Source organism: Tiliqua scincoides, chromosome 5 (genome assembly GCF_035046505.1).
Source record: "Tiliqua scincoides isolate rTilSci1 chromosome 5, rTilSci1.hap2, whole genome shotgun sequence".
Lineage (NCBI taxonomy): Eukaryota > Metazoa > Chordata > Lepidosauria > Squamata > Scincidae > Tiliqua > Tiliqua scincoides.
This window is the reverse complement of record NC_089825.1, coordinates 92583642-92596222: the sequence shown is the minus strand read 5'-3', so window position 1 is coordinate 92596222 and position 12581 is coordinate 92583642. Positions and strand designations below refer to the sequence as shown.

Genomic DNA, 12581 nt, shown 5'->3' with positions numbered 1-12581 from the left:
GCTGGAGGGCCTTAGAGCACCTCTCAGACGTGACCAAAAGTGTCTTCTGGTCGCCTCTTGGAAGGCTTCTGAGGAGGCCAGGTGCAACCTCCGGAGGGCTGGGCATGACCCCCAGGTAAGTCCATGTGGTGCCTTGACCCTGCCCCAACAAATTCAATTGTCTGCAGAATTTGGTATCCACGGGTTGTCCTAGGACGGATCTCTCACAAATACTGAGGGCCCACTGTATGTGTCTTGAAGTTGCGAGTTATATCCCCAAAGGCTACCTAATTTCCATTCAGATACCATGACAGCAGGCCAGACACTTGGTTTGTCATGATTGAGTTTATTTTTTCTGGGCCTTTGCCCCATACCAGACATTTGGCAACCCCCCCTCTCCCTTTCCACTGCAATACTCTTTCCCCTGCTGAGTGGGGAGCATGTGGGTGTTGTCAGGCTTGAATGCCACATGATGTGGATGAGGGGGGTGTTCATTTCTCATGAACAGGAAGAATGTCTTTGGGGAGAAGTCCTTCTGTATCTTCCCCCTGCTCTCCCAAGAACACAACTGTGGCCAATGACCCCAGCCACAAAAACCAGAATTGGGAAGGCAGTTGCTGGAGGAAGAAAGTGCTTGAGCAAGCCCTGCTTGACACAGTTCATCTGGCCGGCCCACAGTCCTTCGGATATGAGTCTAAGCCAAGGTTCAAGGAGTCCCTTGCAGGGTATGGTGGCTCCTGGGGCATGGAGAGAGGCCTGTGAAAAGAGAAGGGTCTGCACCTTCTCTCACGCCCTCTCCAAATGTCTACTCATGTACATCCCAGATCTCAGAGAGAAGCGGTGGAAGTTTCTTGTCCTGAAGACGCAACGCAAAAACCTGCTCAGAGTGCACACTGCTCAGGGTCCTCAAGCTAACCAGTTTCATGAGCATCCGCGGGAACATCAAATGGTCCTAGAGAATGAGGTGGGGGAGAGATTAGCCATATCTCCATCGAAGTTTCCACATCCGCAACACTGAAATGATTCAGTTACGTTTTTTAGTCTATTAATATTTAAATGGACACGGGCTTAAAAAAAATTATCTATCAATACAAATATTTGTTACATAGGAAGCTGCCTTACATGTAATCACACGATGCATAATTTTTATACATTTCTAGCTCCCTTCCCCCACATCCCTTGTATCATGTAGCCTTATGTAGCCTTATGTAGCCAAATAGACTGCTTGGCATCCTGGATGCAGCTATTATCTTGAAATGCTTCTCTGAGATTCCTTGTTTGAAACACCATTATCAAACAGCCACATGCAATTGGATGTGGATTCCTCTTTTTAGCTGGGCTTTTCCAGAGACTATAGTTCCTGGTCAATACCCCCCCGCCCCGTTGAGATTGGCACTGCCCACTGATTGTACAGCCAGACCCACCTGTCTATGTAAAGGGGTGAGATGAAATGGTCAGATGGTTTCCCCCCAGATGCAAGGGAGGGCACCAGGATGCATGTCTTGTTATCTGGTGTGCTCCCTGGGGCATTTGGTGGGCCGCTGTGAGATACAGGAAGCTGGGCTAGATGGGCCTATGGCCTGATCCAGTGGGGCTGTTCTTATGTTCTTATGACTATCACACAATCAAGCCTATGTTTGTTAAGATCAAGCACAAGGATGCTTGGGTATGTTTTGGGGGGGGGGGCTAGGTCTGCCACTGGAATCAGCTGCTGGTTTGTGAAAGGCACACCCACTTACTCCCCAGTAAGTGCAGAAGGCCAGTATTTCTGGAATGACACAAGTAGCTAGTAGTAAGTGCTAGTTCTAGCTAGAGACACTTTGGAATGAATTTTGCTTTGCTTGCTTCTTCCATCCAAACCCGACTGCAAAGTTTCCCCAGTTTAACAAGGCCTTTGGCTCTTGTCACCTTTGCTCTTAAATAGCTACCTGGCTCCCCATGTTGGGCATCTGTAACTACGGCATGCAATTTTGTCAAGTTATCATTTGGTAGCTGTCCAGACAATTTCACCAGCCTGCTTGTTGCACTTCTCTCCACTCCTTTTCCATTTCATCTAATTCCTTCTTCTTTGGAGTTTTTAATAAATTGGTCATTATTCTGGACTCCTGGCCTGCTGAGGCCATGTTCACTGGTAATTCTATGAGCTGTCACCTCTGATTGTTTGTGGGCACTATTACAATTTGGTTTTAAAACAAGAATTAGGTTCTGTGCTGTCTTGGGAGGGGGTGTTTTTTCCCCAGATTGCCTCCCTTCTGCTTGGTTTCCTCAGTCTGGTAGATGTCTGCTGCCAGCTTCCCAGTCTCCCTTCCCTCTATCCTGCCACTAAGCTGGTAAATCAGTGAAACAGAAAACACAAAGGGGTGCACTGAGTGTGTCCCTGCAGACTCTTCTTCCCAACTCAGCCAGGTGCCACCGTCTTGAATCTCATAAGATCCAAGAGGGCAGCACCCAAATCTTGCAAGACAGCATCACTCAGGAGAACTGGTAGGAGGGGTGATTGGGGGCATGCCGCAGCACACAGTTTGGGAACCACTGCACTAGGCCCTACTTTGGTCAGCCTCTAATTTCCCTGACACACAGAGTCAGACCTTTGGTCCTACTACCTCAGTATTGTCTACTACACTCTGGTGGTGGCTCTACAGGGGTCTTAGGCAGAATGCTTTCTTAGTGCTACCTGGAGGTGCCAGAAATTCATCCTGGTGCTTTACCAATGAAGTATGACCCCCCTCCCTTTACAAGAGACCCCCTCCACCCTCAACATTGCCCTCCAGTCTTCTGCCCAACCCCAGGCACCTGTGGGCGGTGGAGGTGGATGTAGGAACTGAGGGCCTCGATGTAGGGCTGCTGCAAGGCCTCCACCAGTCCGTGGTCCTGCACATTGGGCCGGTCAGCCGAGAAGATGTTGATAGCGATGAGGAGGGCATACTCGGCATCGTCCAACTGGAGCTGTCGCATGGCCCGGGAAAACTCAAAGATGGGGTTGATGAATTCCACTTGCAGACCTGAATGGAGGTGAGGGAGGGAGCACTGCTCAGTGTGCAATTAAATTGTGAAATTTGCTGCCACGCGGTGCTAACCACAGGCTTAGATGACTTATTAGACATATTAATGAGACATAGGTCTACCCAATGGCTATTTGGAACTCTGTATTCAGAGGCAATGTGCTGCTGAATAAGAACCCCGGAAGTGGTGGCTTCATTTTGAAGCAAACTGTCACTTCAGCGAGCTGATTTTCAGGACGCAAGAGAAGAATGAACAACCCTAGCTATGACTAAGATTTACAGCAGTAAAGGACACAAGTGTGGGCAATTTTTACATCTAATCCCTCAAAGAGCTGAGGACAAGTGTGGGGAAATGTATAATGGGGAGACAAATAACAGGGACCCCATCCCCCAAAATGAGCAATTTTCTGTAAGCAGCAACCCCTGTTTCTCCCCCCACCCCACCCATAACCTTTGATTTCTTTCTCCCTCCCCATCCCACCTGCACGGTGAAAATCATCCTTGCTGTAGGTGAAATCTTTAAGAAACGTAATGCACTGGGTCTCATGGTTATAGCGCCGCGCAGTCTCTAGCAGCATGATCTGTGAAGAAAGGCAGATGCAAAGTCGTGATCCTCCTGAGAACATTGTGCAATACATGTATGTAAACACACACACAGAAGATTTGCAACAGTCTCCTAACTTTTACCCCCCCCCCCCGGTTAACTGCCCATATTCAGTTCTTGCAGTAACTTTAGAGTCAGGCCTAGTTTTAACTGAACTAATCAACTTATGCCTGGGCTGTACCATATCATATTAACAGGACTGAATTTGGTTCTGTTTAAAATTAGTAATAATCACTGCATAGAAAATAATCACTGCATAGAAAATGAGCACATCAGGGAAAAGTTAGGCTGGAACTCTTTTTTGCTGGCCTGCTAGTGTTCTACATTTATTTTGTTTAATAGAGCAGAATTCAATCATGTGAAGTCTGTAGTGGTACAGCACAGACACACACCTCAGAGAGAACCAGGCCTTTTCATTTCACCCACACACTACAGTCACAACCATACCTTGCATTTTCATCTGGTTAGAGACCAGAGCATGGATGAAAGTCCATGGATGAAAGTCAAAAATGAATGTGAAAGGTTGAATGAAATTAGAAGAAAGAGGAAAGCACGTGGATGAAATCTGAAGTGTGGTTATAATTGAAAATGATTGAAAGAGCAAAGTCATGATGAAAGTCAAGGTTCTGCTGTACTTTGCCTTCAGGAAAAACTCGCCTTCAAGCAGAACTCCATCATTTGTTTACTGGCGATTTCACTCCCTTTAAAAGCAGCACAGAGTTCATGAGATTCTGCTCCAGAGTAAGCTACTACTTCTGGATCCCACAGTAAGTTTCAGCAGCTCAGACTATAGGGACAATAGTGATAGTCAGAAGCATTGGTTCCAAACTAAGGTTCTAAATTTTCAAATAGTGTCAAGATCCTGTGGTAGTCATGGGGGTGGGGGAGAAACACAGACCCTACATCCCACTCTTGCTCACCTCAATAGTGGAAGCTTTGAGCAGGGCAATCTGGTCCTCCCTAGAGAGCTGCAGGAAGCCAGGCACCTGCTTGGCGAAGTCCACAATCTCCTGCACAGAGATGATGGCCAATTCGGTGAAGTGGGCGAAGCGCTGCTGGCGAGCTTCTCGGCTGTTAGGATCGCTGCCCATAGGCCACGGCTGATGAGAGGTGGAAGGAGCAAGAGATGCACAAGAAAGAAGAGGGGGAGGAGAGAAAGGCAAATCCAGAATGACAACCCAGTGCTTAAGAACATAAGAAGAGCCCTGCTGGATCAGGCCAGAGGCCCATCTAGACCTGTTGTTGGCATCCTTCAGTCTCGAAAGACTATGGTGTCACGCTCTGAATGGTGGTTCTGGAACAGAGTGTCCTCTCCAGAGCGCGAAGCCTGGGTAAAGTAGGTATGGAGGATAGGCTGTTACCCAGGCAGCAAATCCCCCCTCTCCACGTCGCTGAAATGGTCCAATGGAAAGGCAGAGGCCAATACGGTTGGTTCCAGTGGCGTTGCAGGAGTTGCCAGAACGTGACTGTGTTCAGCCATGAACTGCCTCAGAGACTCCGGCTCCGGATTTTGCCTCGAGGTTGACTCCTGAAGCCTTTTCCATAACTGGATGTAGCCACAAGGCAGTGGAGGTTTGGGATCAGAGTTTTCTTTCTCTCAGATGAGCTGCCTTCCCAGGCTGACGAGTCCCATCTACTCGGCTTTCTGTATATCATAGTAGCCCACCAGATGCCTCAGGGAGCACACAAGACAACAAGAGACCTGCATCCTGTTGCCGCTCCTTTGCATCTGGCATTCAGAGACAGCCTACTTATAAAATCAGGAGGTTGCATATACCCATCACGGCCTGTAACCTGTGATGGACTTTTCCTCCATAAATCTGTCCAATCCCCTTTTAAAGACATCTAGGTGCCATCCCCACATCCTGTGGCAAAAAGCTCCATAGACTAGGTGAGAGGTTCTCCCTCCTCTCCAGATCCCACCATCTTGACAAGTTTACAGGTGCCTATGGGATCCCCTCTAAACAAGATTCAGAGACTTCCCTCTCCTAATGCCCTTCTGGGCCCATTCCTAATGCCCTTCCTAATGCCCTCCTAGTCCAAGAAAATGTGCAGAGAAAGGGGGAACAGTAAGCAGGTGTGTCCGCTTTCCTAAGTCTCCTGGTTTTTCTGGACGATGTAGTGAGCCCTAGTGGCTTGCCACATGGCTGAGCCATTCAGGCTCTCTGGGGTAAAGTGCCCACAGTTTTATGTCTCAGGCATATTTTCCCCATGTAATAATATTGCCAATGATTACCGTGACTTTGGGCTGGTCACTGAAGCTCCTCTTGTTGCATTGTTGTTGTGCTGCCACGAGCTGCCGGATCATGTCCTCTTGCTGGGGCGTGAGAGGGGTCGGTTCAGGCTGGGGCAGTGCAGGATCACAGGGCAGAGGTGGCACCCGAAGAACCTCGCCTCCACCCCCCTCTCCATTCGATGCCCCTTCCCCCTCCTGTTTTTTACGGATCTTCTTTTTGCGGATCTGTTCTTCTGACAGCACACCTGGAGAGAAGAGGTAGGTGGGCCTGGGGAGGAGAACTCAGAGATGTATTCCCAGAGCTCCCGTTACATTCACTCTCTGAAGAGCTGAATTTTCTGGCCAAGTAGTTCCCTTCGCAGAAAAGACTTACCCTACCCCATGATGAATATCTTTTAAATTCCAGGCCAAATCTATTCAGATGGTCTGAGCTTTTAATAGTACTTCATGCTAATTGCCATGAGGGTTTTGTGGTTTCTTTGGTAACTGTACAGTTGATTTCTTTGTGCTCTTTCAATCTGCTTTCAGCACGATTTGTCACCACCCTTTAATCACTCTTTTTAAATACTGTTTTGATTGTTATCTTGTCAGCCACCTTGAATATGTGGGAGATAAAGTGGGAATAAAGCAGGGCTGGCTAAACCACGGCTCGAGCCACACGCGGCTCTCAGAGACATGTTAGCTTAGCTCCTTTTTTGCATCACAATGAACATAAAAGGCAAATAAGAAATTTTCAAGCTTTATGATTACCAGGAATAAACAAGGAGAGTCCACTGAATTAAAATGTTTATGGTGAATAAATCTAGATGGCAATCATTATAGGAGGTACTCGTTCCATTCCAGGAATCCCCAAAGATAAGGAAAACCGTGGCTATTGAAACCCAGTTTTCAGGGCCCCTGTAAGCCTCCAGAGGTGAAGGCCTTTTTAGGCCTTAAAACATCAGGTTTTCTAAGGCCTCCCAGAAGGCCTTCCGAGCATCTTCTCAAATGAGCATCAGAAGGCCTTCTGAGCATCTTCTCAAATGAGCCTCTGGAGGCTCCAGGCCTGCCTGCCTGCCTGCAGCTTTGGAGGACCCACGGACAAAGGAACCTGTGGGTTCTGAATCTGCGGGAAACATGGGTGGACCTGTATATTTAAGAATGTAAATGCTTCTTAAATATTGTGTCTTTCAAACATCTCTTGTGGCTCTGAAGTTTATCATATGTGGCTCTTACATCAAGCAAGTTTGGCCACGCCTGGTACAAAGCAAACAAACACAAATCTATTGTGGTTCTAACCTGGAAAGGCATTTCGAAGGCTAATAGGGTGGAAAAACAAGATATACATTTCTGAAATGATCCACTTCCCACAAAGGGCTGCCCCGCCGCAGACCTCAGATCCATCCCTTGCCGATACTCACACTCCTCCCGCATGCCCGCCTGCCGGCACTTTTTCAAACGACACTCCTGGCATTTGCGTCTCATGTACATGTCCATGTGGCACTGCCCGCTGCCCTTGCAGGTGTACCGTGCCCCCTTGATGACGCTGCGCCGGAAGAAACCCTTGCAGCCCTCGCAGCTGAGAACGTTGTAGTGGAATCCTGAAGCCTTGTCCCCACAGACGCTGCACACTTCGTCCCCCAACATCTTCGGAGCAGGGCCCTTCTTGCGCTTGCGGGCCGGCTCCTCTGCTGTTGAGCAAAGAGACAGGGTGGAGAACAAAGGCAATTTGTGGCCGGTGTGCCGCCTCCTAATTGCTAGCCATCATTAGTGAAGATGTCTACCTAAAGATCTCTCCTGTCCTGGCCCAACCGTTTGTCCTTGAACATGGGAATAGACTTTGAAATTTGGCAGTTTTGAAATTTGATGTGGTGGGTTAAATGAACACAAACTCAGAGCTATGGCCTGAAGGCATCTGAAGCAGTGAGTTTAGGCCGGTCTGGAATCGCTGGAGAGGAGACCACTTAGGAATCCTATATATGCTGCTGTGAGTTCCACAACAGACAAAATGTGGTGTATAAAGAAAGCAAATAATGACTGCAAATAATTCCCAGGGTGCATTCCTAACCCCTTATGTCAGTGCTTATGCCCTTATGCTAACCCCTTATGCCACTGCACTCGCATAGTGGTGCCAATGGGACATGTGCTGCATCCTGTAGTTGAGTGTCACTCACGGAGGCCTCCTCAAAGTAAGGGAATGTTTGTTCCCTTACCTCAGAGCTTCATTGCCCTTATGTCAGTGCTGGAAAGCTCTGACATAAGAGGTTAGGATTGCACCCTCAATCATTCTCACAACAGCTCTATAAGGACAGACTCCAGTAGTCCTTCGTATCCAATCATGCGGTTCCCAATTTCACTTCAGTCCCAAAATAATCGAATTATCAGATGGGCTATTGTCCAGAAACATGAACAGCCAATGGTGATGCCAAATGGTGAGATCACCGCCAGATTTCCACATTGATGGAAACAGGAGAGCAGTGACATTCTCTGGGCCTTCCTGTGCGGTCACATCCACAGCATGGAAGCTACTGGTTGGTGAATACTTGAGAGTTTGCCACCCTTTAAGCTTCCTATGTGGGCAAAGGATGGACTTCTTCTACCCATTCAATGTGTGCCTGTGCCACATGGAGGAACCTAAACTTCACCGGTGATTTTGCAGACAGAACGAAAGAAAGGACTTCTTTTGGACTGATCCCACAGGGGCATACTCTTCTGTACACACCCCTAAAGTTCTTTATTGACATAAGTGTAACCCTAATTCGTACTCACATATCAGTTAGATTACTGTAATGCTCCTTACTTAGGGTTTCCTATGAAGCTCACTTGGAAACTTCAGCAGGTCCAGAACACAGCTGCTAGGCCATCTGGAACATCTAGACATGAGCATCTCTTGCCTGCACTGAAAGTGGCACAGCACATATTTTGCATGCAGAAAATACGTACTTTGATCTCTGGCTCTTCTATCTGGCTACCTCCATCTAGATCAGTATTTACACTGACCAGAAATGGACCTCCAGGGGATCAGGCAGGTGTCTTTTTCCTGTCTGAAGATTCCCACCTGAAATCCTGGAGTCCCATTTTGAACAGTGTAAATACAGTCGATTTTCTCTGATCATGGATTTGCTACCAGTGGATTATATTATCCACGGGGAGCAAAATTACCACCTTCCTCTCTTCTGTTGGCATTTCAAAGCTTCCATTTTAAAGCATTCTGCACTAGTCATGAGCACCATGTTGAAGGTCTCTGTAGCCTTCCTGAGGTTCTCCGCTACAATCCTGAAGGGCTCTGCTGCTGACAGCTAAGTTAGCAGCAGGTCTCCTGCTGGCACCTCCCCCTGGGATCTATGGTTCAGTATCTGCTGATTCAGCATCTGCTGGGGTTTCCAGGAACCTAGCCCTAGTGGATAACAAGAACTGACTGTATTGAGCTACTCAGAGCAATGACTCACTATAAGGGAGTTTCACTGGCTGTCAGTTTGTTTCCCAGCACACTTGGAGGCACTGGCTTTCTCCTTTAAATCCCTGAACAGATAGGGTATAAGATGTACCTACTACTGCATAAATCTGTGGATTATTAAGACATCAGTGAAGGTCCAGCTCTAGGTGCCCCTCCTTATACGGGGAGTTAATCAATAGTGCAACCCTACTCATGTTTACTCATTAGATAGATTTTGCTTCGTTCCATGGGACTTACTCTCTTGTAATTATGCTGAGGATTGCAGCTGCAGGAATTCTTTCCTCTTCCCAGTCCTAACTAGTCTTAACTCCTACCACAACCATTCTCCTTGCCAGGATGCTCCAGGTTACTGTGGCTGGACAGAAAGTCATATTCCTTCTCCACTCACCAGCACTGTGTGTTGAGCTCTCCCCATCATCTGTGCAAACCACCTCGATTTTCACAGTGCTACGAGACTCCTGCCTAGCCTCCAACCACTCGTCTTTGACCTGTGAGGCTGCCTCCCCATCTTCTGTTTTAAAAACAACATGGGGAAAGGGGGTGAGAGAAGGAAAGGGGGAAGAAAGTTAATATTTGAAAAGTCTGTCTGTGTTGTTCAATCATGGCAGGCGGTGTGGGAGGTGTCCACTGGCAGCTTACCCAGTGGTAACTGAGGTTCATCGGTGCCTGTTTTGGCCATCTCAGGGCATCAGCCACAGCAGCATTTCATAGTGCAGCCCTGGAAGTAGGCAGAGAAGCAGAGATATCTCTGTTAATCTAGCACACCTCCTTTGCTCTGCTTCCCTTGTCACAGCAAACTGCCATTGGTACATCTAGTTCAGTATTCTCTATCTACCCCAAAATGCTGCCAGCATTGTAGATGTATGTAAAGCAGTAGCTGGACCATTGAGCCACAGCCCCTTCCCCCAACCCACTCTTTCTCTGGGAAAGGGACAAAAGCACCTCTGTCTCCCCCTTTCCTAACTTGGAAGTCTGTTATCTCAAGATGTACTGGTTCAGGAATCGGACTGAGACCTGGAAAATCCAGGTTCAAATATCCGCTTAGCCATGAAACTTCCTGGGTGACCTCGAGCAAATCAGCAGTCTCACCTACCTCACAGGGTTGTTGTGAGGATTAAAGGAGGAGAGGAACCATGTACGCCACTCTGAGCTCCTTGGCATAATGCTGGTACAAAAATGTGAAATTTTATATATACCCATATTGGTGGAAATATTTAGCAGTGGAGTTTGGAATGCCTTAGAGCAGCAGTTCTCAAACTTACAGAAAGTTTGAAAACCGAGGTAAGTCTTAGCAAGCGTGGGGGAATGGCAACGATGCAATCGGAACAATCGTGCAGCTGCTGGGGTCACAGGGGCTTTTTTTGTACTTACCCCTGTCCGCAGCAGCCTGGGGGGTACGGGGAGGCCCGCAGAGACTTGTGCAGGGCTTCTCACATCTCAAAACATTTTTAAAAATTTGATCACTACCCACTTCTGGTTTTGCAATCACAAACCAGAAGTGGGCTTGAGAACCCTTGCCTTAGAGACAAGGAAAGAGCAACCCTAATATTTCTTCTGGTTCTTTCCCTGTGCGGGGACAAAATGCCTTTTCTTGCCTATGCTTATTCCTTTCTGTCACATGGATGACCATGTCTCACAACACTAGAACTTGGGGTCCCCAGTGAAACAGATGGGGCAGTCGATTCTCAACAGACAAGCGCCTCGCATGACATGTAGTTAATTTAGGGAATTCATTGTGACAGTAAGTAGCAATGTCCTCTAGGTAAAGTGGCTTTAAAAGGAGGTTAGACTAATTCATGCAGGGGAGAGGCCAAACAATAGTTATTAGCCACCATGCCAAAAAGGAGCCTCCATATGGAGAGGCAGTATATCTCTGAACTCCAATTATTGGGGTACTGCCTTCAAGCTCTGTAAGTTCCCCCCAAAGCATCTGATTGGTCACTGGGGTAAGAAGGATGCAGGACTAGAAAGGCCAGCAGGGCTTTTACCTCAACAACAGATTTTTAACACATTCCTCACATACTTTCCCCCTAAACCACTCTCTATTTTAAATCAGTATCTACGGGCTTTTCAAACCGGAAGGAGGTATAGCATGTTATTTTTATTTATGTAGATGTATACCTTGCCTTTATGCCCTTTTGAGATGCTTACAGAATAAAAGAGAAGATAAAACAATCTTTTGGTAAAGGGTGAGAAAAAATGGCGATCATGAAATAAAAACACATAACATCAATTTCTGCATTTTGTATTTTTGTAAAAAAATAAAAAAACCACAATCTGCAAAAATATAAAGCTGTTTTATTTGGTTTTTATTTATTATTTAGTGGGGGTAATGGGTAATTTAGCGTGGGTAATGACTGCAGCTGCATTCGCTGACACTACACCACCTATATCACCTACCTAGTACACTTTTAAAGCGATTATAATTTATAATTATAATGGAAATTTCATTTTATAATTATAAATTATATGGATTATAATTTATAATTATAATGGAAATTTTGAATAAAAACACACAACACTGCTTTCTGCACTTCTAACTTTGGAAACACCGAAACCTGCAAAAAAATAAACCAGTTTTCTCCCACCTGTACCTTTTGGCCTCTCTGATTCTAGCAACTACAACACGCACCCACCTCTTCCAGCACCTTTCCTTTCCCCACTACCTAGCTCTCTTTTTGTCCCACCCCCATGCCTCCCCCACACCTTTACCAAAGGTCCACTGATGCCCACTTTTAAGTAGCCAAAGCCTGCATGCTCTTCTAAAGTACAATGCAGAGAAAGTGCCAGGAAGGGATTGTTTGGCCTTAAACCTCCACCTTACCTTTCTCCCCACAGTGGGGAAGAAGCTCAGCTAGCTGATGGCCACATAGGAGCGCAGACAGGTTTGTGGTAAGTCGCTGAAGGCGGCAGGCAGCCTTAAAGTCAGGAGGGGGCTGCAACCTGAAAGGAAAAGAGGGAATGGGAGTTCACAACTCCTCTCCCCACCTGTTTCCCCCTCCATCACCACCTTATTTATGCAAGGCAAGTGAGACAGTATCCCAGAAAGAGTGACATATGCTTCTTCAGAGTACACTCATCTTGTGCACCAATTCACTGATCACTTTTGCCACTCCTGAAGGTGGTGGATGACTTTTAATCCTGCTAATCACATATTAAACACTACTTAGTACTCGTGGGTGCTATGAGCTAGAGCAGATTTTTGATGTCCACATCCCTTGGCATGGATTTAAGGGCTACTTTTCCATCTACCCCTCTCCCCCACTACAACCATCTGGCTCTTTCCAGGCCATCTGGATTGTTCACTGGGGACTTGAAGCCCCA

The 12581-nt window shown here is 47.0% G+C and overlaps 1 protein-coding gene across 1 annotated transcript; it reads right to left on the bottom strand.

Moving 5' to 3' along the window:
- Positions 1-314: 314 nt before the first annotated feature.
- Positions 315-12196, bottom strand: NR1H2 (nuclear receptor subfamily 1 group H member 2). The gene is made up of 9 exons (XM_066627380.1): positions 12082-12196; positions 9897-9975; positions 9646-9768; positions 7222-7491; positions 5822-6066; positions 4506-4685; positions 3463-3562; positions 2773-2981; positions 315-931 (listed from the first exon to the last, which is right to left on the bottom strand). Exons 2-9 carry the CDS (start codon positions 9934-9936, stop codon positions 785-787), a joined length of 1314 nt encoding a protein of 437 aa, XP_066483477.1. The 5' UTR covers positions 9937-9975; positions 12082-12196; the 3' UTR covers positions 315-784.
- Positions 12197-12581: the final 385 nt, after the last annotated feature.

Coding starts and splice junctions, on each gene's coding strand:
- NR1H2 (XM_066627380.1), bottom strand. CDS start 9,936: ATGGCCAAAACAGGCACCGATGAACCTCAGTTACCACTGG. Junction 7,492..9,645: donor GAGCTCAACACACAGTGCTG/GTGAGTGGAGAA, acceptor TTTGCTCAACAG/CAGAGGAGCCGGCCCGCAAG. Junction 3,563..4,505: donor TCAAAGCTTCCACTATTGAG/GTGAGCAAGAGT, acceptor CTTTCTTCACAG/ATCATGCTGCTAGAGACTGC.